Raw genomic sequence first — 27,559 nt, 5'->3', positions numbered from 1 at the left:
AAGCTGAGCACCAAAGAATTGATACTTTTGAACTGTGGTGTTGGAGAAGACTCTTGAGAGTCCCTTGGACTGCAAGGGGATCAAACCAATCAATCCTAAAGGAAATCAGTCCTGAATGTTGATTGGAAGGACTGATGCTGAAGCTGAAACTCCAATCCTTTGGCCACCTGATGTGAAGAACTGACTCATTTGAAAAGACCCTCATGCTGGGAAAGATTGAAGGTGGGTGGAGAAGGGGACAACAGAGGATGAGATGGTTGGATGGCATCACCAACTTGATGGACATGAGTTTGAGTAAATTCCAGGAGTTGGTGATGAACAGGGAAGCCTGGCATGCTGCATTTCATGGGGTTGCAAAGAGTTGGACATGACTGAACTACTGAACTGAACTGAACTGAGGGCAAATGCTCTTCCTGGCTGATCAATGCATTTCCACAGGTTTGAGCAATCCTTCACACATTGTAGGTGCTTATATACTAATAGTTAATTGATGGTATCCCAAACACTTTTGTCTTTAATTTCAAGCTTTGATTAAACCTGCCAAATCTATTTTATTCTTACATTTTTATTCTCAACCCCAAAGATACAGATTAACAACCAAGATTATCAAATCATCCCAGGTGGGATGCAACAATGCTATATTTAATAGCACCAGCCACAACCAGGCACGTTTCTCTAGAAAGTATTTTTCATACTGCATACACTTTGTAATGAAAGACCACATTGTGCACATACTGCACACCACAGTCTCATGTGTGCATACTGGAATGCCCTATTTATAACACTCACAGATACAAATGACCACTGAAATTTAGAAAACGTATCCTTTATCTCCTTCTTCAGTTACCAGCTCATTTTTCCTGCTCCCTTTAGAGCTAACTTATCAAAAGAGTTGTCTATAATCACTATCTCAACTTCCCTTCCATTTATGAAATGTTTTATTATGTAATATATCATGTATAATCTAACACTAGTGTAACCACTACCCTGCTCAAGAAACAGAATATTGATATCGTCTGAGACTCTACTCCACTTTGGTTTTTATCCCCATAACTCCATCGAAACAGCTCTTGACTGGGTCATGGTTTCCTCCATGTCATCAGATTCAATAGGCAGTTCTCAACCAGTATCTTACTTGACTCATGAGCACTTTATACATCTTGATCATCCTCTCCCCTAACCCTTCCTTCTCTGGTTTCTGGAAATCACCCTCTTTTAGTCCCCCTCTTGTCTCAGTGCCATTCCTTGTCAAACCCCTTTCCTGGTTTCTCTGCATCTTTCCCATCTCTAAGTGTTGGAGTCACCTTCAGGACCTCGTACCTTCTTTATCTATACCCACTGGTAAAGAATCCACCAGCAATGCAGAAAACACAGGAGACATGGGCTTGATTCCTAGGTCAGGAAGATCCCCTGGAAGAGGAAATGGCAACCCACCTCAATATTCTTGTCTGGAAAATCCCATGGAGTGAGGAGCCTGGCAGGCTATAATTCAAAGGGTCACAAAGAGTCGGACATGAACACAAGCATGGAGGGACTGCCTAGGTAATGTCTATGAGACCTGTGATATTAAAAATCAAATGTATTCTGATGACTCCCATCTGATGACATCAGACCAGATGTCTCCACAGAGCTCCAGAGTCCTGCTTCTCACTGCTTGCTCAATAGCTCTACTTGGATGACAAATCTGCGTTTCAAACAGTGTCTGAAACAGAACTCTTAATTCTTGACTCCTCACCCCTGCTCACCAAATCAGCTCTTCCCACAACCATCTGCACCTCAGGAAGTAACCTGTTTTCCAGTTTCTCCAGCCAGCTACTTTGAGATTTTCACTATCTCCTCATTTTTTCTCATGTCTTACATCTAATCCATCAGCAATCCTTACAACTCCACCTTCAAATTATATCCATAATCCACCTACTTCTCACCACCTGCACTTTGGTCCCAGGTACCATTCTCCCTTACCTGAGTTATTACAGGTAAGACACCCTTACCTTCCTTGTTTCTCTACCTGAACTCCTACCTCCTTCCTTCCCTAACATTCCATTCTCCATATACTATCCAGAAGATTTCTGTAAACAAAAGTCATTTCATGTATCTTCTCTACCTCAAACTCTAATGGCTTTCCATCTCATTCATAAAAGAATTCAAAACCACTGCAGTAGCCTACAAGGCTCCGCATGATCTGTCCCCAACTCTCTCCCTCTCTACATCATCTCCTCCCTTCCCACCTCCCTCTCACTCTCATTGTGCTCAGTTGGCTTCCTTCCTACGCAAAATGCGTCTCCCGGCTTCCTACCTCAGGAACTTCGCCTTTACTTTTTCCCTAGGCATGACTTGCTCCCTCACTCCTTTTAAACTCTTCCCTCTACCTTATCAGAGAGGCTGTTTTTCAGCACTTTATCAGTACAGTTCAGTTTAGTAGCTCAGTCGTGTCTGACTCTGCAACCCCATGGACTGCAGCACACTAGGCCTTCCTGTGCATAGCCAACTCCTAGAATTACTCATACTCACGTCCATTGAGTCGGTGATGCCATCCAACTATCTCATCCTCTGTTGTCCCCTATTTCTCCTGCCTTCAATCTTTCCCAGCATCAGGGTCTTTTCAAATGAGTCAGTTCTTCACATCAGGTGGCCAAAGGATTGGAGTTTCAGCTTCAGCATCAGTCCTTCCAATCAACATTCAGGACTGATTTCCTTTAAGAAGGATGGTTTGATCTCCTTGCAGTCCAAGGGACTCTCAAGAGTCTTCTCCAACACCACAGTTCAAAAGCATCAATTCTTTGGTGCTCAGCTTTCTTTATATCCAACTCTCACATGCATACATGACTACTGGAAAAACCATAGCTTTAACTGGACAGACCTTTGTTGGCAAAGTAATGTCTGTGCTTTTTAATATACTGTCTAGGTTGGTCATAACTGTTCTTCCAAGGAGCAAGCATCTTTTAATTTCATGGCTGAAGTCACCATCTGCAGTGATTTTGGAACCCCAAAACATAAAGTCAGTCACTGTTTCCATTGTTTCCCCATCGATTTGCCATAAAGTGATGGGACCAGATGTCATGATCTTAGTTTTCTGAATGTTGAGTTTCAAGCCAACTTTTTCAGTCTCCTCTTTCACTTTCATCAAGAGGCTCTTTAGTTCTTCACTTTCTGCCATAAGGGTGGTGTCATCTGCATATCTGAGGTTATTGATATTTCTCCCAGCAATCTTGATTCCAGCTTGTGCTTCTTCCAGCCCAGTGTTTCTCATGATATACTTTGCATATAAGTTAAATAAGCAGGGTGACAATATACAGCCTTGACGTACTCCTTTCCTGATTTGGAACCAATCTGTTATTCTATGTCCAGTTCTAACTGTTGCTTCTTGATCTGCATACAGATTTCTCAAGAGGCAGGTCAGGTGGTCTGGTATTCCCATCTCTTTTAGAATTTTCCACAGTTTATTGTGATCCACACAGTCAAAGGCTTTGGCATAGTTAATAAAGCAGAAATAGATGTTTTTCTGGAACTCTCTGGCTTTTTCGATGATCCAGTGGATGTTGGCAATTTGATCTCTGGTTCCTCTGCCTTTTCTAAATTCAGCTTGAACATCTGGAAGTTCACAGTTCATGTATTGCTGAAGCCTGGCTTGGAGAATTTTGAGCATTACTTTACTAGCGTGTGAGATGAGTGCAATTGTGCGGTAGTTTGAGCATTCTTTGGCATTGCCTTTCTTTGGGATTGGAATGAAAACTGACCTTTTCCAGTCCTGTGGCCATTGCTGAGTTTTCCAAATTTGCTGGCATGTTGAGTGCAGCACTTTCACAGCATCATCTTTCAGGATTTGAAAGAGCTCAACTGGAATTCCATCACCTCCACTAGCTTTGTTTGTAGTGATGCTTTCTAAGGCCCACTTGACTTCACATTCCAGGATGTCTGGCTCTAGGTGAGTGATCACACCATCGTGATTATTTTGGGCATGAAGATCTTTTTTGTACAGTTCTTCTGTGTATTTTTGCCACCTCTTCTTAATATCTTCTGCTTCTGTTAGTTCCATACCATTTCTGTCCTTTATCGAGCCCATCTTTGCATGAAATGTTCCCTTGGTATCTCTAAGTTTCTTGAAGAGATCTCTAGACTTTCCCATTCTATTGTTTTCCTCCATTTCTTTGCATTGATCAGCACCTTATATATAATAGCAAATCCCACCCCAGCCGTCACTCTCTCCTCCCCTGGTCCCTGTCACCACCCAGTATATTATGTATTTGTTTACTGTTTCTCCCCCCGCCTAAAATAAAAACTCCATGAGAACAGGAAATTAGTTTTGTTCACTGCTGTGCCTGACACAGTGCCTGATTACAGTGTATGCCTGATGAATATTGATCAGGTGATTCAAGAAATTAATTTTAAGCATCAATTTACAGTCCATTTGTAAGTAGGTCACTATTCACATACAGGCTCCTAGTTTTAACTGGCAAACTCTTACATTTTGCCAAGTTCATCTGGCAAACATTTTTTTACCCAGGTGTCATTCTTTTCTTGTAAATTTGTTCCAGATGCACTGATTTTTTTTCCCCACCCCTTTCCAGTTAGAGAGCTAAGCCAATGAACCATGTCCCTGATGATATACAAATTTAGTTATAGTTGGGGTTATTTTCTTTCTGATAGACTAGGAAGCACCAAATGTGAAGTGTTGGAAGGAAGTAAAGGCAGGGACTTCTCTGATAGTTCAGTTGGTAAAGAACCCGCCTGCAATGCGGGAGACCTGGGTTTGATCCCTGGGTTGGGAAGATCCCCTGGAGAAGGGAAAGGCTACCCACTCCAGTATTCTGGCCTGGAGAATTCCATGGACTGTGTAGTCCATGGGTTTTCAAACAGTCAGACACAATTGAGCAACTTTCACAAAGTGGGGTAGTAGAAGGAAGACTATGAGCTCCAGAAAAGAAGATCATCATCAAGGCAAAGACAAAACACACTTTCGACCTGTTGCTTTAAAGTCACTGACAGAATAGTGAGCCGTGGCAGGTAGAGGCAGACCACCAAGGCAGGACCAACAGCAATTCTAGTGATGAAGGAGACAGGCCAATTTCTCTATATTCACCCCTCGTGACCTTGACCTTGAACTGAAGAGTCAGAATGTATGAGACTCAGCCATATCACCTAGGAAAAGTCACTCTCAGCCTCTGGGCTGCTCATGGTTGCACTGAATTATATCAGTGGTTGTAAATATTTTAGGGTCCTGTACCATTTTCAGAGCTATGGACCATTGTATTAGTTTTCTAGGGTTGCCATAACACAGTACTACCAACTGGATTGCTTATATTTTAACTCAAATACCTCTGTTAAGACCATATTTCCAAATAAGGTCACATTCTGAGGCATGGAAGGTTAGGACCTCAATACAAGTTTTAAGGAACACAATTCCACTCATGACAACCATTTTTCTAAAACTGGCCCATTTTGCATTCAATCTTGGCTCATTTACAGACCCCTTGAAGCTCGTCCCCTGCTACCTATTAGCTTCTATTAACTGTGTGTCTTGAAGCAAACCATAACTCTTTTGAGCTGTGAATCCTCAACTCTAAAATGGCAAAAACCCTACCTATCAGAATTACAGTGGCAATTCAAAGAAATTACATATAAGACAGTAGATGTGAATTGTGAATGACAAACAATTGCAGAAGCACGATTTACAATGGTTGAACTAGAGCCCAAAGCTACTGGTCTAAGAGTGGTCTCTAAGTATTTTTGAATGTATATTTTATCAGTAAGAAATTTTTGAGTGCACCCTCTAATAAAAACTTTCCTTTCTTATAAATTTCATGCAAGTGTTACTAAATTTTAAAAATGAAGATGATGAAATAATGCTTTTTAACAGTATCCCCAGAACATTCAGCAATTAAACTAGAAAGGTTTGATTGTGTCATATTAATAACTTCTTGCTCAATATACACTGAGGAGATTTATCTTAACAGTAGTGGATATAAATCGATAGTTCAAATACTCTTCATAGTAATTTTGAATTTCAAAAAATGATTTCGTGGCACAGCTGATGAAGACTGTCCTAGAAGGTCATCATCTCAGCAATTTTTCTGATGCTCAGATGTGCTTGCCCTAGTAGAATCAGATACAATCCAGAGTTTCTTTGCAGAACCCTTTTAAAACCACTTGTTCATTTTGTGAAGGCTTAATTAGTTGACATTTGATGGTATTTGCCATATTACCACTTAATGAGGCACCCTTTAACTTCAGTGCTTCCTGCTGCTGCTGCTGCTAAGTCGATTCAGTCGTGTCCAATTATGTGAGACCCCATAGATAGAAGCCCACCAGGCTCCACCGTCCCTGGGATTCTCTAGGCAAGAACACTGGAGTGGGTTGCCATTTCTTTCTCCAATGCATGAAAGTGAAAAGTGAAAGTGAAGTCGCTTAGTCGTGTCTGACTCTTCGAGACCCAATGGACTGCACCCTACCAGGCTCCTCCATCCATGGGATTTTCCAGGCAAGAGTACTAGAGTGGATTGCCATTGCCTTCTCCATCAGTGCTTCCTAGGACTCTACAACTGAACCTCCAAGTAGGCCCTTCTCACCCTCTTGGCTATGGAGCTCCCTTATGATTCATCTGCAGATTAAACCAGAAATGACTATCCAGCATTTGGACTGAGTGAAGGCATTAGTGTCAATCTTCAGAGTCAGCAATAGGAAAGCATAATTCGTTTCTTGGTTTCTAGATTTAAAATGCATAGGTATAGAAGTCTTACTATTTCTTCTCTGCACCCAAATAGGTTGTTTTGTATACTTCCCACACTAGAGACCACTGGACAGTCAGGACATTCCTGTATTCCTCTTCTCCCTTAAGTGTATGTTTACATAAATGAGAGTGTCTATTGAGTAACTGACGCAGCCAGAAGGATTAAATTTGGGGCAGGAGAATAGTGCAGGAAATTGGAGGAGGTGGGAAGGAGGATTTGTTTCATTTCTGTCTCCTTGGATTTTTTAAAAGAATGATGATCAAAACAGAAGAATCTGTTACTCTTGGGATTTGATGCTACTCTGTCAAGAGAGGAGGGCCAGAAACTGACCAAAATAATGAGGCCAAGGCATTGACCTTGATCAGCCATTTCTGGCTTTGAAGATGGAGAAGGAAGGGACCAAAGAGTACAGGTAGTCTCTAGAAGCTGGAAAGGCAAATAAATAATGAATTTTCCCCTACAGCCTCCAGAATGGAACTCAACTCTGATGACTCCTTGATTTTAGTCCAATGAGACCCATTTCAGACATCTGACTTTCAGAACTGTAAGATAAGACATTTGCATTGTTTTAAGCTACTTACATCAGTGTCAATTTGTTATAGCAGGAATAGGAAATTAACCCCAGATCTTGTTATTATGGGGTTGAGCCTGAAGACATTAGAAACAAATATAAATTAGTATTATCCTACACATGCTGAATGACTTCCAGAAACTTCCAAATCAGGCAGAATCCCTGTAACTTGGTATCCTAGAGATGACTAATTTCAAACCCCTTCTCAGTCCTTCAAACACCGGCTTCCCATCCCCTCATTTTTCCAGAAGGAAGGCATCTATTAATAGAAAGTGATATTTTCATCAGAGCTAGAGGTGGACTGCAGGGAAAAGGTAGCAGGAGAGGCCACACCCATCAAGACTGACAAATAATACATCATGGTGGAGCTTCCAACCCAAGGGACAGATGGCACAGAAAGAGGGGTAGGAGGGGACCAAGACTCGAGAGAACAGAGCCAGGGTTCACACAAAGAATACGAGGCCAAAATAAGCAGCTGAGAGTTTGTATGCAGAGGGAGCAATAAGGCCATTGGTCCAGGAGGAGACCCTCGCCTCCTCACCTTTCTCTGAATTGGCCACAAGCTACAGGTGGAGTTAAGAACAAAACCTGGGTGAAGCCTGGAAGTCAATGTCCGTATCCCCCAGCCAGGACCAGCCATCATGCTTGGGATGCCCATCTGCCCTCTGTGCAGCGGGGAGGCCCTTTGGGACATGGGAAGCAGACGATGCTGCTCGTTGGATCATGCTCCACTGTGCTTGGCCCAGCCAAGGTAGACATGTGGGTCTTCTGGGACGTCTTCACCAACCTCACAATACCTGTCCCAGATATGTGATGGGGCTGCCACAGCTACTTCACAGTGCCTCTAGTTTGAATTGTACCATGCAGTTCCCTTTATGCAAAGATGGAAATATCAAAGGTCAAGAGCCATCTCCTTCTATTCTGTGCTCCGTCCAGAAATCCTGAGTCTGGAAGGAAGTCAGAGAAAAAATACAGAGGTCTGTTCTCCATGCTGAGCGTTGTGGAAGGGAGCGGCTCTTCCCTGCCCAGGTAGGGCTGGATGGGGAAGGAAGTCTTGGCTCACTGGTCCAGAACAAGGGAGAGGAGGAACTCTCATGCACCTACGTCCTATCTAAGTCCTGCTAGGCATGATTTGTACAGAAATCCCACCTGGGGGTTGATGGAGTGGAAGGTTGGCCAATCTAATCCCTGGGACCCCCAACCCCAGGGCTTTTCTATGCTACCATTTCCCTCCTACCCCAATCCCCTCATCCATAATCATGCCGTACACAGCCTTCCAGGAGCAACAGGCTCCAAAGGAGATAAAATCGCTGGATTATTTCCCAAGGCTGCCATAACAGAGTACCACAGACTACATGGATTAAAACAACAGAAATTCATTCCCTCACAGTTCTGGAGGCCAGGAGTCCAAAATCAAAGTGTCATCTGGGGCAGGCTCCCTGGAAAGGCTCCTTTCCTTCCTGTGGAAAGATTCTCCCTGGGCTCTCCAGCTTCTAGTGGCCTAGGTGCCCCATGACCTATGGCAGTGCAGCAGTCTTCCTGTCTTCACGTGCCTGTGTGTGTCTAGGTCCAAAACTCTTTCCTCTTCTAAGGACACCAGTCATAGTGGATTAAGGACCCACTCCGCTCCACTACGACCTCATCTTAATCCAGCTAACTACCCCTGCAATGACCTGATGTCCAAATAGTGTCAGTTCTGCAGTATAGTGGGGTTAGGTCTTCAACATACCTTTTTAACGGGAGACATACCACAATTCAACCCAGACAGGCATTCCTGACTATTCTGCTGAAATCCTTTTTATTGTTCCTGATTTTACATTCTTCATAATGTACAACAGCACACTCCCATCTGTATCATCTCTAATTTCTCGATTCTCAACCATGAGGTGGGGATGGGGAAGGTAGGAACCAGAATTACCAGAAGAGACACTGTAGTTTTGAAATATAAATAAAGAGAAACTGTCTGATTGCTGTTTCAGGGCCAAGTTTTTCTCAACTGTGGGTGCACTTTAGAGTCATCTGGGGGAACTTTAAAATGCAAACAGTATGCATGTTATTACAAATGTATAGACTTGTAAAATTCATTATATATTAATATAAATGCTGAGCTTGACTCCAGACTGATTACATTGGAGTCTCTGGTGGTGGTGCCCAGGCACTGGTATTTTTCAAAGCTCCCAGGGGATTCTAAGCTGTTTTTAGGACTAAGGATCTCTGTGCTGGGTGAGACTTGCTGCTTAGGGAATGGCTCCAGCCCTGCCGTTGTTGACGACGTACATTCCTCTCTATTGGTACCCAAGGAGCGTAGGGAGGGTGCTGAAGGAAACAGTTTACACGGGCCTTGTTATCTGAGTGCAAAGCATTCTGCTTAAGTTTGGTGCCATTGGTGTGCCCCATCCCCAGAGGTGAAAGGATGGACTGGTGACAGAGCAGGAGCAGAACCAAGTGTCTGAATCCCACTTTGAAACGCCAGCTTCAGCTCTGCTAGAGTTCTGCCAGGGTAGGACTCTCTTGTGGCAATTTGAGTGTGGTGCCCATCCTTCCAAAGGAGTTCTGATTGGGATGGAGCCAGTGTGGGGGTGGTGTTTGTTCTGACTTTCAAGCCTCATGTTAATCATGAAAGACTGTCCTACTGTTTGACCTACTGAACTTATGCCCCAACTAAGGTCATTTTCCACCCGCGCATTCTCAAGCCATGGCTCTCTCAGTCTATATAGCTCATCAGAGTTTCCAAGTTTACTTATTTGTTAGAGAATCCCATTGTTCTTGGTGACAGAGGTCTTTGGGGAATTTCAAGTCTGGCATTCGGCATACCAGCTACCCTTCCGTGAATGTGATCAATAGGCTAATGACCTCCAACTCGTTACACACTTTAAAACATTCAGCAGACAGGAAGGTCAGCAGAGAGCCCTACCCAAGGCCTCCAGGACTTCCCACCATGGTGACACAGACAGCATCACCCCATGCTCCTCGATATATACATCCTTCCTGGGCTGTGATCCATCACCACTACCATCCTCCAGCCTGTGTTTCTCCATCTTGGCCACAAAAACATCACAATAGATTTTAACCTAAGGGCAATATTCCAAATATATTCTGTCTGAAACAGTCCCTATTTGCATTTGTCTTGCAGTAATACCAAACCACAACATTAGCTGGACATGGCTCATTTTTAGTGAACCCAGCCAATTCATAATGATCACAGATTTCTCTTCTAAGAATTCATATTTAAAATTTTAAAATTAAAATTCGTATTTAAAAGAAAAAAGAAGAACCTTAGTAATTAGCCCAGCATAAAATCAAGCTCACGAGGTAGTAGTCTGCAGGTCCTGCTTTCTTTACTTTTTTGAAGAAGTGAAGTACATTCTCCCTTTCCACTCTTCGAACACTGTTCCAGTTCTCCAGAATTCTTCCAAGATCACTGTGAGTAGGTGGGCAGTCTCATTTGCTCAGTCCCTGGGGTATCACTCCTCTGAGCTGAGAAACCTGAACTCGTCTGGAGCAACGAAGTGCTCTCCTTACAATCCCTTCACATGGCTTGGGTTTCAGTCTCCCATTGCCAATGTTTTTAGGCTTTCCAGTCTGGACTGGAAAAAAAAATCATTCCCAGTCTTGACAGAGCTCTCATTATCGTCCCTTTACCTAGGGACATGAAATTACTAGAACATGGGGGGAGGGTGTACCTACCAAGAGGGTTAAAGGGACCTGCAGAGGGAGGCAGCCAAGCCCCCATGACACAACTCAGCCAAGTACAAAGCTGCCACCAAGATGAAACTGAGAGGAAGGGAAAGCCCTGCAGCCTCAGTCCTCAGAGGATGACAGTATCGCCACTCATTGTAGACATAATGAGAGAGGGGACCAAGGCCTGCTCTGCTCCCAAGGGGCAGTCCTGACATCACATTCATGGGTATATATGGGGACGGGGTGGGGGTGGGGTGGGGTCCATATCTCTTAGAAGCGTGGCTGTCAACAAAGGAATTGTAATAATGGATACTCACGGCAGAGTCCCTTAGGCAGAGGCAGTAGAAGTATTGATAGTAAAGATTTATTGAGAAATCAGTCTTCATTCTCAATTTCCCATATAATCATCAATAAATCAATTAGCTAAACTTTCAAATGATTGATCTCATAGGTAGCCCTTTTGAAGAGAAGGTTTCAACTCCTGAGCTACAAGAGAAAGCAAATTTCTCACAATATAAATACTCTTTTGAGGGTTTGTTCTTTGATAGCATCCAGCAAAAATCGAATGCTTTCTATATACTGTCCTGAGCAATTTACATTCATTAACTGCTCACAACAACTCTATGAGGCTAATACAGCCTCAGCCATACCTCCATTTTATAGAGGAAGAAACCGAGGTGCAGAGACAAGCGACTTGGTCAAGTCCATACAGTTTGAAAGCAGTAGAGCTGGTATTTGAACTCATGCAGGCTGACTACAGAACACTGGGGTAAATGAATTGTAAACACAGCCTAATTTTCTACCCGTCCCTGTATCTATGTCGGGAACCCTATCACCAGTGTGAGAAGAGTCCTGGCCAGCCTGCTAGATGATGAGAAAACACACGCAGCAGAGCCAAGTCATCCTAGACAAGGCCATCCTAGACCAGCCAGCCCCCAACCAAATCCCCAGCTGACCACAGGAAGGAAGCATGAGGAAGCCCAGCCAGCAGCCACTCAAGAACCCAGACTTATGAGAACTAATAAGTGATTGTACAATTAAGCTTGAGGGTGGTTTGTTACCTACCAGCAGATAACTGACACAAACATCAATGCTTGACCACTACCCTATATTTTCTTTCTTATGACCCTGGCCCCACCTGATTTCAGGACTTTTCAGGAAAGGACAGCTGCAGCTGTAATGAGCCTTCATTTTACCACTTTCATCCTTGTGCTGTCCCTGCCCTACTACTATGCCAACCCGTAAAGACAGTCTATCTAACTATTCTTCACATTTACTCCTGTCCCCCCCACCCGGCCCTGCCTCCCAGAATCAAGAGGAAATGAGGGTGCCGCAAACCCTTCAGTACTATTTCAAGTTCTGTTGCCTTGCCTACGCTCTTTGCCCATCTCTCCACCATTTAGGAGCTAAGTGGGAATTAGCCAAAGTGACTGGGGCCGAAATAATGAGATCAGAGTCAGGAGGGAGAGAGCTTGGATAGAGTCGAAGTCAACACCTCTTATTCTCCAGCCTTTTCCTCCTCTCCAGGTGGGCTTCCTCTCCACAGGGATGGGGACCAGCACTCCCTGGAGGCACGCTCCTGCTTTGCCACCTGATCTCCAGATGAAACCCTGCAAAGATGAAATTTCCCTGCCTGCCAGGAGTCAGGAGGGGCAGCAAGCTGCACCTCCACAGGAACTAAGAGCCCCAACTGCTCAACTCAAATTAAAAAAAGAGTTTGGAAACATGTTCCACAGAGTGGAAGCCTTCTTGGGGCATTTCTGCCAGCTGCCTCCAGCTACTCTGTTCTCAAGGTAATGGAGAGGATACAGGAAGGAGGGCACCCCCAAGACATCCTGAGAGGTAGGGGCCACAAGCCACTAAAACGGGACTAAATCTCCCAAGAAAGAAAAAGAGGCATAAAAGATTATTGTTTTTCTATTGGAGTATTTTTAAACTTATTTTTGCTCTTAGGCACTTAATAAATGCTAAATGATGCTAATTCTCCTAGCTCTTCTTGCTTTATGAGTGAAGCCTGGATTGTGAGGGTTCGTTGCTCAGAGAGCCAATAGCTAAGTGACTTGGGTTGATGAAGAGAAACCAAAGTTCCCCCGGGGTAAACCCAGCCTTACTGTGCCGTTAAACACCCACCCCCCTAAGTCATTACATTCCAACAATAGTTTAGTTTTAATTTCTTTTCCTTATATTTCACAGCCCTAAGGGAAAATGTCCTGTGACAATTCTACAATACTGAGACAATTACTGGTGACTCAGGACTCCCTGCTGCCTCTACAGCATCTCACAGCTGAGGAGCCGGGTTGCCGCCCATTGGGAACAATCTGGCCTGTGAATTAGGAAAGTCAGAATAAAAGGAATCTTTACCTTTTAAAAATGATGGAAATTCGATGAAGTTAGATGAAAATTCAGTCCAAGAAATGTATTTCAGAACAGGAGTCAACTGTAGGCGTTGAGACCCTGAGGAAATCTGTCACATAGACTCCTGCTTTCTCAGTCCCTTCTCTTTGCCTTTTTTTTTTTTTTTTTCCGCTGTTTGACTTCTGCCCATTTTACCTCTGCCAGTGAATGGAGCAGTGAATGGAATGTAAAACCACGTTCTTCTCAGACAAAAAAAAAAAAAAAATCCTATCTTATTCATCTTGCACTTCTAGCACTCAGCCCAAGCCTGACTTAGCAAGAACCAAGTTAGAGAAGTCCTGGGTTGGAGGGCATGGTCCATCCCTAATTTCCAGCAGACTGTGTTCCTAAGCACTCTTGTGAATGGATAGTTTAGAGCATGGAAAGCATTTTTTCCCATAAGCATGAAGTTTAAGACACAGGCTGTCCTCAGACTCAATTATAAAACTCGAACTGGCCACGAGTCTAATAATACTCCAAGAGTGAGAACTTCCGTTGTTTTATTGCCTCCTCCCAAATAACCACTTAAAAGTTTCCATGAGAAAATACATTCCAAAGCAGGATGCCAGGAACAGATTTCCGTTTCCTCCACAACCAAAGTGAGGCTTTCCTACTGAAAAAACAAGAGGAAAATGAAGGGGAGGAGATGCTACCAGAAGCAGCCCTCATGGCCACGGCAGGCACAGGCTTTACAAGGAGCACGGAATGGGATGGGAACGACCGGGCACCAACAATGACAACCTGAAATGCTGCTCTGCTTTTATATAATACATGTTCTTCAATTCATTAGTTCAAACACTGTCCTTAAGTGTTCTAAATCAGAAACTAAAAGGCAGTTGCCTGAAGAGGAGTTTGGAGAGGGGAGGGATTTCTGGTTTGGGAATCATTAATCACTGAACCAAGGAGGGCTGTGCTCCCCTGTGATGACACTTGATTTCTGTTCTTCAGTTCCTTGACTGACACATTGATGCTAATAAAATTCTAACTCTCAGGTTTCCTCTGTCAGTTTGAAACGGGAGCATGGAAGAAGGAAGGTAGACTGTAAGCTTCTTAAAGACTGGGATATCATTTTCATTTTTTTTTCCAGTGGATGATTTTATTCAAATTAAATATATATAACCCAGGAACAGCCCTCTCAGAAAGCTCTGAGAACAGTTCCCTCCCATTCATTTCTTTATACTCCAGGCCCCTCAGTGCTGAAATCACAGTCCATTAATAAATAAATACAACTGAAGAAAGGGCTTTAACTTTTCAAAGCAGTTGCAAAATGGGAGGTCTTTGGAGTCAAACTTTACAGATTCAAATCATTTTCCCTCCACTGGTGCGGGAGCAGGGCTTTCTCCCTGGAATTCCAGTTTTCTCCTCTAGAATAAAGGGGTGATAGCATCTACCTCAAGGGTCACTGTGGGAACGGAACACATCTGCTTTTTGTGAATTGCATAGCTCTGTGCCTGCCACATAGATGGCACTCAATTAATCTAAGCTAGGGCTTTCCAGGTGGCTCAGTGGTAAAAAATCTGCCTGCCAATGCAGAAGCCACAGGAGCTGTGGGTTTGATCCCTGAATCAGGAAGATGCCCTGGAGGAGGAAATGGCTACCCACTCCAGCATTCTTGCCCGGATAATCCCATGGACAGAGAAGCCTGGTGGGCTGCAGTCCATGGGGTCACAAAGAGTTGGACACGACTAAGTGACGCATGCATGTGAATATAACTCAGACAAGGATTCTGAGATGAAATCACCCTAAATTAGGATGAGGCCTAAATTCAATGATGAGTGTCCTCACCAGTCAGACAGAAAAGAAAAATACGTAGAGAGTCAGTGAAGAAAGCCGTGTGAAAATGGAGGCAGAGATTGCAGTGACGCTGCCACAAACTAAGGAACCCCAGGAGCCGAAGAATCTGGAAGTGGCAGAAAGGATTCTCCTCTAGGGCCTGCAGAGGGAGCAGGGCTCTGCTGACATCCTGATTTTGGACATCTGGCTTCTAGAACTGGGAGAGAATACATTTCTCTCGTGTTAAGATACCAGGTTTGCAATAATTTGTTGTGGCAGCCCTCAGAAACTAATATATTTGGGGATAATTTGGAACAATCTAAATTTGGTGAGGAAAACAAGCCTGAATGTAAATTGGAATTATCATGAGTTCTTTTCCCAAATTGTGTACTAGAGGAAAACTCCTCTTTAGGAAGGAAAAGTCACTGGCTTCAGGGACTGGAATGTTCAAGCCATTCTGTCCCACCCACTCTCAGACAAGCACATTTCTGCTGGGAATCTTAAAAGCACTCTGCATTTTCCCACAGGAATGCAATGGAAGCTGTCAATGTGCAGTAAGACTCCGCATAGATTCAGCTGCTGCTGCTGCTGCTGCTGAGTCGCTTCAGTCATGTCTGACTCTGTATGACCCCATAGATGGCAGCCCACCAGGCTCCCCCATCCATGGGAGTCTCCAGGCAAGAACACTGGAGTGGCTTGCCATTTCCTTCTCCAATGCATGAAAGTGAAAAGTGAAAGTGAAGCCACTCAGTTGTGTCTGACTCCTAGCGACCCCATGGACTGCAGCCCACAGGGCTCTTCCGTCCTTGGGATTTTCCAGGCAAGAGTACTGGACTGGGTTGCCATTGCCTTCTTCGAGATTCAGCTGCTATCTGGCCCCAGTAAACTGGCCAGTGACAGGGCTCTTAGTCCTCATCCAGTAAACCCACCCACGCTGGTCCCCACTGCCTCCCTGACCCCATCTGTGGAGGTCAAAGAGGTCATTAGCCAAAGACTCCCAGCTAAGGAAAGATACCTGGTTGCCAAGCAAGGAACGTAATTGTATATTTCTCCTAACTCCATGGGTTCTTGCAAATGCATCTATGAAGTAGAGCTCATTCTAAGTGAAAAATCTATCCAGGTCATCTGCAAGATCCTTCTAAGCCTTTGGAATTCTACAGGAGCCCTCAGGAGAGAATCGTGAGAGAGAGGTTGTTGAACCCACTGATGCCTAGAGAAACAGTTTTCCTTCTTTTCCTCTCCTCTAACTCCTGGAGAAAAATAGCAGCAGACAGCAGTGGCTGTCAGAGAGGGGTGACTTTTTTGGAGCAAAGGCATTAGACAAGATGACACATGCTGACAAGTTCAGCAAACAGTGGCTGCTCTGCCAATCAGCAGATAATTTCTGTGTGTTTGCAGTGAAGGAAAGATTGCGAGTCATGTCGTGATCAGAGACAGGTCACGAATACCCCACGTGTCATCTTCTAAAGTGAAGGTCACAAGAAAGGGAGAGGTGAGTGGAGGCAGGGAGCGGAAAGCAGGAGACCCCTGTTCAGGCAAATCAAGCACAGCTAGGCAGATCTCGCCTGTTTTCTGACAAAGCCTAGGGAACCCCGATAATCACCTGTTCTGTTGACATCTGAGGCTCCCTCCTCACATGTAACTAGCACTGTGTTAAGTCCCAAGTCCTCTATCACTCACGAAAGTCACTCCTTCCCTGACTCGGGGCAGGTTTTCTTTTCTTCCCTTACTTGGTAATTTACTCAATTTATTTCCAATCAGAGAAAGGTGTAGGCAAGAGGCAGGTAAGAAAGGCCACACACAGCAGCCTGGCCCCCAAGGGCACTCTGCAATGGACTTCACTGTTTAATTAAAGAGAGCTCCAGAACACCGACAACACTCATAACCAACGAGGAAGAAAAACATTCTGAAACCAAATAGATTCAAAGGGTTTTTGTCATTACTTGCCATTAGCTTTAGGAAAGGAAATGCTGAGGTAGAATGAGAGAGAGCCCCATGAAACACACAGGTAGATAACCTGAGTGCCTATCTAAAATGTGTAAATATTAAATTTCTCCATCAAAGAAGTTTTCTGAGGAAAGGATACTGTTTTTACCACCCAAGATTAAGAGGATAAACACATGAGCATACACACTTACACAAACACACTTGGCAATCTACAATCCTTCCTAAGAAAATTGTGTACTTCCAATTAACAAGATACTTTTTAAGTAAAAAACTTGGTGAGTATGCAGTAATTATAAACATGCTACATTAAAAAAATAAAATAAAACCTCCATCCTTCCTGTCCAAAAATGTCAAGCTGGCCATTAGGGTTGTGATAAAGGCAAGTGCCGAGCACACGTCATCACACTGAGGGCCGGCTAACCAGCTAGCGTTCACGTTCCCTAGTTCAACCTGATTCGTCAGCTGCACAGGAACCAAGAGATGGTGAGAGGGCCAGTGGTTACAGCAGGAGGAGAGAAAGCTTCAACCTACTTTGGGATAAGGATCCGTGTCACTCCTAAGATCCTTTTTTAGCAATTCACCTGTTCCTGAAGTCTGCCCTGTCCTGAGGCAAGCAATGGGAGGCTTGGTTATTTGTGTTTCAGATCTGGAAGCTTCTCCCAAGCCAGAAGACGGAGGGGAGTGAGAGTATAAAAGTTATTAGAGAGCGGAGGTTTGGCTGGGCACAGACGCAAACTAAGGAGTCACTGGAGATAAAGGGTCTGTTGGACACAGGCACATTCGCGTGTGTGTGTACCCACGCACACGCACACACACTTCAAAGCTGCCTCATATTTATCACCCTATGAAATTGTTGAACATTTGGTCTGTATACAAATGCACATCAAAAAAAGACAGAAAACATACCCAAGTAGATGATAGCCTATTAAAAGTACATACGTCTTGCTAATCAGAAAAGTGAAAGTGTTGGTCGCTCAGTTGTGTCTGACTCTGCGACCCCATGGACTGTAGCCCACCAGGCTCCTCTGTCCGTAGGATTCTCCAGGCAAGAATACTGGAGTGGGTTGCCATTTCCCTCTCCAAGCTAATCAGAAACCACACCTTAATTCTGGTAATTGAGAAATTATGTGGCTACAGTAAATAAAGAGTAAGCCATTTGTAAAAAATCAAAACACACATATAAATTATTCCAGATACCATCTATCATTTTCTGACATATTACTTTACACAACACTGTTTTGGGGTCCTGCATTCTTACATTATTTTGAACATTCATCAGACTACTCATTTAAAAAGCCAGGAGCTTTGTCCTAATCATCTGGACTTGTTTTTATACTTTGGAAAAGTAAAAAAGACCAACTCTGACTTGGTTGGGAATCATTTTGGAAATAATGGTGGGTGGTTGTTCACATCTGGACTAGGTATAAAACCATAACATTACGGTGATGAATGCCACAGAGCCTCATCTGCATATAAATAGGCCTAATCAGAAATGCAAATTGCAATCAGGAGAAATTTTTAAAGGCTGTGATAGCTGTGTGATTGTGCAGATAAGGAAAGGTTAACACTTGTATTGTTAAAGCAGTTAAATGGCTCCCAGCCGGCCAGAGCCTTCCTTTGCAAGAGAAATATGAAAGGGACAAAGCTTTCAAGCTGCAACATGCCTGCATGGAGCTCCCAGATAGCTTCATTTTCTGTAACTAGTGCCTCGCCAAACATCAGCCCTATTCTGATGAAAGACAACCAACAAGCCTCTTGTACAAAACCTTAATGAATATAGACAATAAAAAATATATTGGCATTTAAATACCCTTCAAACAGACCTCTTTCAGCACCATTTCCCACTGAGACAGAAATAAAGGGTTAGAGAGAAAATCATGACTGATGTAACATTTTTCTAAAATTTTTTTAGTGCTGGTACACATTTTTTTTTCATCCCTAAATTTTTCAGAATACTGGAGAAATATTCAAACCGAAAAAAAAAAGACCAGATATGATTATATAATTTAAAAAGAAAACACTAGTATTTAGACAGAGTACTTAAGCCAAAGCTGTATTTTTAGTCTTGCCGTGCAAAGCCTAAAAAATCAACATCTCAGAAAAATTGGAGTACTGAAAATATGCGATTGTTACAACATACTCCTATTATTTTTGGAATATGTTGTCTTTCAGGAAACCCTCTATTCCCCCATCCCCCGTGCCAACCCCCTCCCCCCACCCCAACCGGCCCCCTTAAAAGAGAAATACATTTTACAATCAGGCTTTCACAGGTTTGGAGAGAAACTGTTTACCAACTATTTATTATCCTAACGAGCCTCGTTCACAAAGCACTAATGAGCCAAGAGCGCCATCTTGTGTCCTACCTTGGAATCTTAAAGAGCGTTTTCACAGGATGCATGTCAAAGAGGGGAGGATCTCCGTCCCCCAGTTCAATAGCTGTGATCCCCAAGGACCAGACGTCACAGCGAGCGTCATAGGAAGAGTCATACTGCTGCTCACAAGCAATGACCTACCAGACAAAAGCAGGACATAACACATCAACCCCACTGACACCTCAGACGCCCCAAAAGGCCCTTGGCCAGTCTTAGCCCCCTTCTCAGTTTCCTGGCTACACTGATACTGAATTTCAGTAATAACAAAAGGTCCGTTTTCTAGGCCTTATTTGTGTGATTGACTTATCATCGGATATGTTCATTCATTTTTAAAATGTATGAATTCAGTTCAATAAACATGCACTGAACCCTGTGGATACCAAGGACAGTGCAAGGGGAGGCACAAGGGTGAACACCTCACCACACCCACCCTGACACCCTTTAAGTGTTAGGCTTTGTCTGCCTGTGGATACCAAGGTCAGTGCAAGGGGAGGCGCAAGGGTGAACACCTCTCCACACCCACCCTGACGCCCTTTAAGTGTTAGGGTTTGTCGGTGTCCTTCACCTCGTTATCAGCTGCTGGTTCAACAGTGAGGAACAGCTGTTCTCGAAGATGCCTCTCTTGTATCTCCTGTGCAAAGTCCCTAGGAGTGTGGCACTGGGGCAGAAAGCTTTCGAAAGACTGATGTGGTCAACTTAAAATAGGAACCACTCCCTCGCATTCTCTTTTTCCAAGAAAATCTGCCCCCCTCCTCAAGCCCCAACTGGTTTATGTTTCCGCCCAGCTGCTGCTTCAGGGATTAGCCCAACTGGATACTGGAGAAGGGGAACCAGAAAATGCCCTTGGGCTTGTCATTGGTTTGAAGAGTTTGGAACCTTGTGGGAAAGTATTTTCCTATCAGCTTCTTGAGTTAGCAGGGAAAGCTCTACACTTAGACTCTGGTGGGTATCATAATGGGACTGGGAGAAGGCAGGGGTGGCTCGGAGCATGTGCAGGGACCGAAAGCTCCTGTTTGACCTGGTATCTGCCTCCTTGACCTACGATAACCCATGATTATGAGAAGATGGGAGACTTTTACAGTTTGAAGCTGTGTTGGTGCAAACAGCCTATGAGGTAGGCATACAGCATCACTGGCCAAAGGGGTGGGCTTCCCTGCCCTCTTCGGCCATTAGAAGGTCTTTGAGTAAGATGGACCACCTGGTGGGGAGGAGAAGAGTAACAGATCTGGCTTACACATTAGCAGGAGCATTCTGGCTACTGTGCTGAGGATACATTAATAAGACACACGAGTAGAAGAAGCAAAAGCAGTTAAAGATGCTACTGCAGGAATCCAAACTAGAGACAGTGAGAAATAATCAGATTTTGATAATATAATTTTGAAGGTAGAGTCAATTGGATTTGCTGAATGGGGCTTATAAGAAAGAGGAGTCCAGAATTTTTAACCTGGGCAATTCCAGAATAGAACTGAATGGTATCTAATGAGACGGGGAAGACAGTAGTAGAAGCAGGTTTGGGTTGAACACCATGCGCTCCACTGGGGACATTCTAAGTCTGAGATTACTGTGAGACTTCCAAATGGAGAATTTAATTTTAGCTAGGTAAGACTCAGATTTCTGACCTAGAGAATAAACATGTCTTGTTTAAAGCCACTAAATGTGTGATAATATTATGACAGTGACAGAAACCTAATACACCTTTTCTCTGCCAGACCCAGCTCACTGGTCTCACAACGCCAGGTGAACGTGCCCATCTTACCCAAGACCTGGTCTCCTACTTTTATAATTGTCCTCTACCCTTTTCTTCTGATTTCTGAACTAAAGAACCCTTTTCCATGTACCTGCATCCTTGGCCTGGGATGGATCCCAGCCCCATGCTCTGAACAGACTCGCCTGCCACAGAAGGATACATTTAACACATTAAAAGGATACTTTTAACACATTATTTTCAAATGTGCATTCAAACTCAAGTTCAAATAATTCCAATTTTGGAAGCAGAGGCCGTTCCATTGTCCCACAAGACCTCACTTTCATCACCTCAATCAGGTGAGAAACTACATTATTTTAAAAGATCTCCAGAGAAGGCTATTTAACACCTTCCCTTTCAGAAATGACATTTCCAAATGTGTGAGACAAACATAATTTTAGACCTATCAATCAGCAAGTAGTTCACCATCCTTATACATTCCTGTGAAGAAAAGAGAAATAAGACTGTATCCTTCTCCAACAAGAGCTATGGCCGAGTGAAATTTAAAGTGACACCAAGTGAAATTTAAAGTATACAGTATATAACACATATATATGGAATTTAGAAAGATGGTAATGATAACCCTGTATGCGAGACAGCAGAAGAGACACAGGTATATAGAACAGTCTTTTGGACTCTGCGGGAGAGGGTGAGGGTGGGATGATTTGGGAGAATGACATTGAGGCATGTATAATATCATATGTGAAACGAATCGCCAGTCCAGGTTTGATGCATGATACTGGTTGCTTGGGGCTGGTGCACTGGGATGGCCCGGAGGGATGGTATGGGGAGGGAGGTGGGAGGGGGGTTCAGGATGGGGAACATGTGTACGCCCATGGTGGATTCATGTTGATGTATGGCAAAACCAATACAATATTGTAAAGTAATTAGCCTCCAATTAAAATAAATATATATTTAAGAAAAAAGAAATTTAAAGTGAACCTGTAAGAAATTAAATAACAATCTATGACACTTATAAATGTTCTAAGCCAGTACATACTAGCATGTCTAATAAAGGATGCAGGCTTCAAAAGCTTGGGATATTGGAGGGAGACCAATTCAGGCCAACCAAGATAATGAAAAGTAGCTAGTGCCCCTAGTCTGCAACTTCCAGGAAGAAATTCTAATTGACTTCTAGCCATCTTGAATGGGATACAGAAGGCAATTCCAAGAACCTGTCTAAAGGTGGGAATGGAGATATCCTATCGTTTCTCAAGTGCTGTTATAAAATATTCAAAACGTGTATCTGGTTTTCACTTCTCTTCACAGACAGACACATACGATCTTCAGCTCAGTTTGATTAATAGAAGAGTATCCTTCGGCCAAATACTCTTCCCTAAACTCAGCTAGCAATGTGACAAAGGAATTATTTAAGCTTAGCTTTCTAAAGAAGTCTATAGAAAATTTCTGTAGTAAAATAACTCACAAATAATTATTAAGTACTGATGAGCCAGCATGGTCCTAGGTAGGCACACAATCACTCTGTGAGACAGGTACATTACTACCTGTAGTAGGCATGGAAATTGAGATACAACACAGTTAAATAGCTTCCCCAGGACCCGTAGCTAGTCATGGTCAGGGACAGAATTTGATCCCAGGCAGAGGAGAGACATCTAAACATCATAATATGATAAGTTCTCTAAATAACAAAGGTTATCAAGGAACCTGAATTATCAGCATCCGTACTCATATGTTGACCAAACTAACCACATTTTTGAGATTTGTTTCATCTAAAGTCCATGTCTTCAGAGACAGTGTCTCTTTCCCTTTCTCTTTACTGAGTTATGTGTGATGGGATTCAAAGAAGAGGTTACATTGCTGATGGCCGGTCAACACATCCTGGAACTGTATTCCTATCAATCCAACATCAAAGTCTGCAACTGTTTCTTTAGAAGAAAAAGCAATTGCATTCTCCTTAGCTCAGCATTCTCCTTGTCTCTAGGTAGAACAAAACTGAGTTAAGAATGCTTAGATGGTCAATTGGTCTTGCCCCCAGGAGAACGTGACCTCTCAAAGAGCTCTCTGGATCGCTTGTTACAATGCCCCACAAAGAAAAGGTGAATGGCAGCGGCAATCAAGGGCACTGCCCTGGGACCAGGTTTCCCAGGTTCTGTGAGTCATATTAAAGGGGTGAAGACAGGGGAGTTTGAAATGGCATTGCCAAGGCCCATGACCCCAAACGCCTCATCCTCTTCCATCCTTCCACCTCAGCTCTGCTGCCCCCAGGAGGAGGCATACTTGAGACAAGTGTATACTCTCTCTTACGGCAAGCCTTTGCTTCAATCACAGGAGTATAAATGATGTTGGTGGCAGCGGAATGAGGACTATGGAACAGGTGAGAGACAGAGAGTTCAAGGGAAGACTTGCAGGACTTGGGAGGCTAGGGAAAGGGGCACACCAAGGAAGACTAACATAAGACCTGGGTGACCAGGAGAATGATGGTACCATTCACAAAACAGGGAAGTCAGGAAGAAGACATCAGTTTGGTAGGCAGTATAGCACTGGAAAAGACTCTGATGCTGGGAGGGACTGGGGGCAGGAGGAGAAGGGGATGACAGAGGATGAGATGGCTGGATGGCATCACCAACTCAATGGACATGAGTCTGAGTGAACTCCGGGAGTTGGTGATGGACAGGGAGGCCTGGCATGCTGCAATTCATGGGGTCGCAAAGAGTCGGACACGACTGAGCAACTAAACTGAACTGAACTGAACTGATTGACAGCAAGTTCAAATTGAGTCTAAGCTCTATGCCTAACTAGGTACAGAAAAGTCATGTGTGCTCTTGGAAATTTTTTTTCCCATATGTAGATTCAATAAGAAAAACAAAATTCCATCAGGATCAGGAACAGAATATACTAAATGGTAACAATGAAACACCGATGTGCTTTTAATGACTATATGGAATTTTATGTTACAGTAAATATATCTTACATTTCACAACTCTGTAGAGTTTAATCTTTCTATTGTTGGTTGCCAACACAACTAGTCAAAGTTTGTAGTTTGAATACACAGTTTTAAGTACCAGAAGCAGATGCAAGGTTGTATATCATGAACTTTAACAAACTGGGATATTTCTCTTAATCTAGTATCGTGAATAGAAAAACTGCTAGTGAATGTAAATTCTAAAAAGTAAGAATTCTCCATAGTTGATTCTAGAGTCTCACAAGCATGTTCACATGAAGAAGATATGTCTTCTGGAATGTTTCACATGATGTGTATGTAAGTACATCTGGCAAAAGCTAAGAGCATAGAATTAACTGAATTAAAGAGAGTTCTACAGCAATATTTGCTGATGACCTATCGGCTCCAAGATTAAAATGCTGATTCATTGAGTCTCTGAGTTTCAGGATGTATAAATTCCTACAAACGTCTGCATAGTCACCTTTAACAACCTTCTACTCTTCCGCATGATAACAGTGAGTGTTTATACTGCTTCTGAGTTTTAATGAGTAGTTTTATCCACTTGGTGTTAATCTATCCTTAGCCTCATCACTTATTCTAGGTTTTAAAGGGGCCAGTCTTACGATCTCATCGAAGTGACCCCTGAAGTAAACAGAAGTAACACAGGGTGAGGATTATGTCTTATCTTTCTTCCTTCCCCATCCATATCAATTTGTGGCACTCATCAGAGAAGCTATGCTGAAAAACTTCTGGATTGGAATCAGAAAGTCTGAACTCCATTATTCACTAGCTGGGTCCCTCTGATCAAGTCCCCTGAAAATTTTGAGCTGAGGGTTCTTTAGTTATAATGCTCTCACTTTCTAGATCTATAAAATGGCAAGGTAGGGATGAATGATCTCTAGTATCCCTTCAGCTCTAATATACTGACTTCATAATTTCAAAATAAGTGGTTTTGGGGTATCTCAAAATGAGAGGCTAACTTCTCTATGCAAATTACTTAGCAAACAGTAGATTATTCTGGGGTATGAACCGGATGACTAGAATTTTGAGTGGATTGTATTGCTAATATTTGGTAGAAGGTGTTAAGGTCTATGAAAAGATGCTGGTTGCTGTGATAATGCCTCTGTTAAGGAAGCTAAGCTTCAGCAACACAGCAGTTGTTTGGATGCTGGTTAATGGAGCATGTCCACGTTCCTACCTTGAAATGCAAACTTATGACTTTTCTGATACACTTAGACTACATTGATGCTTATTTTAGGAAGGGGAAAGACACTAATGCTTGGATTTCTGGCAATATCTATGCACCAACCGCCTCAGTGCTCAATATCAATACCTATTCTACCCAGAGATGGGCTGCTGCTGCTGCTGCTAAGTCACTTCAGTCGTGTCTGACTCTGTGCGACCCCATAGATGGCAGCCCACTAGGCTCCTCTGTCCCTGGGATTTTCCAGGCAATAGTACTGGAGTGGGTTGCCATTGCCTTCTCCAAGAGATGGGCTAGAGCCTCTGAAATGTTAGTCATTACCACCTGAGCTACCCCAAAACTTCTTTCTGGAGGGAGCTGAGGACAAGAAATACGTTTTCACTATAGTTTAGCTTGACTGGTCTTTGTAGTCACTTTTCTTTGTTAGGGCAGTTCTCGCTAGACTTCTTTAAGCTAATGAGTTCCAAAGTTCAAGACTCTAAATCCACCCCAGTCACTCCCTCCTCCCCTCTCTTAAAGGAGTTTACAGGCTGAAACTGTAGCTACAATTTGATAACACAACTGCTTTGACACATACCATTTCTTTATCTGTCCTTGGGCATGGTCCACTGAGTTCTGTTGAGGAGGCTGGCCCTTTCTTTAGCCATGAGCTGGAGAAAACTAATTGTGAAAAGCTCTGGGACTGTGAAAAGACTTGGCCCTCTGGCGGTTGCAAAAAGGTCCCAGACCCAGGCATCTTCATTTCGGTTTTGCCACCCTCTCACTGGATAACTTTAGCAAATTATTTAATCTCCCTGTATCTCTTCTTCCATGGAAAAGAAATGCAAAAAAGCAAAATGGCTGTCTGGGGAGGCCTTACAAATAGCTGTGAAAAGAAGAGAAGCGAAAAGCAAAGGAGAAAAGGAAAGATATAAGCATCTGAATGCAGAGTTCCAAAGAATAGCAAGGAGAGATAAGAAAGCTTTCCTCAGAGATCAATGCAAAGAAATAGAGGAAAACAACAGAATGGGAAAGACTAGAGATCTCTTCAAGAAAATTAGAGATACCAAGGGAACATTTCATGCAAAGATGGGCTCTATAAAGGACAGAAATGGTATGGACCTAACAGAAGCAGAAGATATTAAGAAGAGGTGGCAAGAATACACAGAAGAACTGTACAAAAAAGATCTTCATGACCCAGATAATCACGATGATGTGATCACTGACCTAGAGTCAGACATCCTGGAATGTGAAGTCAAGTGGGCCTTAGAAAGCATCACTACGAACAAAGCTAGTGGAGGTGATGGAATTCCAGTTGAGCTATTCCAAATCCTGAAAGATGATGCTGTGAAAGTGCTGCACTCAATATGCCAGCAAATTTGGAAAACTCGGCAGTGGCCACAGGACTGGAAAATGTCAGTTTTCATTCCAATCCCAAAGAAAGGCAATGCCAAAGAATGCTCAAACTACCGCACAATTGCACTCATCTCACATGCTAGTAAAGTAATGTTCAAAATTCTCCATGACAGGCTTCAGCAATACATGAACCATGAACTTCCAGATGTTCAAGCTGGTTTTAGAAGAGGCAGAGGAACCAGAGATCAAATTGCCAACATCCACTGGATCATCGAAAAAGCCAGAGAGTTCCAGAAAAACATCTATTTCTGCTTTATTGACTATGCCAAAGCCTTTGACTGTGTGGATAACAATAAACTCTGGAAAATTCTTCAAGAGATGGGAATACCAGACCACCTGACCTGCCTCTTGAGAAATCTGTATGCAGGTCAGGAAGCAGCAGTTAGAACTGGACATGGAACAACAGACTGGTTCCAAATAGGGAAAGGAGTATGTCAAGGCTGTATATTGTCACTCTGCTTATTTAACTTATATGCAGAGTATATCATGAGAAACGCTGGGCTAGAGGAAGCACAAGCTGGAATCAAGATTGCCAGGAGAAATATCAATAACCTCAGATATGCAGATGATACCACCTTTATGGCAGAAAGTGAAGAGGAACTAAAGAGCCTCTTGATGAAAGTGGAAGTGGAAAGTGAAAAAGTTGGCTTAAAGCTCAACATTCAGAAAACGAAGATCATGGCATCTGGTCCCATCACTTCATGGGAAATAGATGGGGAAACAGTGGAAACAGTGTCAGACTTTATTTTTTGGGGCTCTAAAATCACTACAGATGGTGACTGCAGCCATGAAATTAAAAGACACTTACTCCTTGGAAGGAAAGTTATGACCAATCTAGATAGCATATT

The 27,559-nt window shown here is 43.2% G+C and overlaps 1 protein-coding gene across 1 annotated transcript in view; it reads right to left on the bottom strand.

Annotated features, from left to right (window-relative positions):
- MYO3B (myosin IIIB) overlaps positions 1-27,559 on the bottom strand; it is a 444,395-nt gene that overhangs the window by 385,404 nt on the left and 31,432 nt on the right. Inside the window, 1 exon segment of the mRNA XM_070360748.1 lies at positions 19,458-19,603. Coding sequence (XP_070216849.1) covers positions 19,458-19,603 — 146 coding nt within the window.

The sequence above is a fragment of the Bos mutus genome, chromosome 2 (genome assembly GCF_027580195.1).
Source record: "Bos mutus isolate GX-2022 chromosome 2, NWIPB_WYAK_1.1, whole genome shotgun sequence".
NCBI classification, from domain to species: Eukaryota; Metazoa; Chordata; class Mammalia; order Artiodactyla; family Bovidae; genus Bos; species Bos mutus.
Note: the sequence above shows the minus strand (reverse complement) of the source record. Positions and strands in the feature narration are given on the sequence as shown.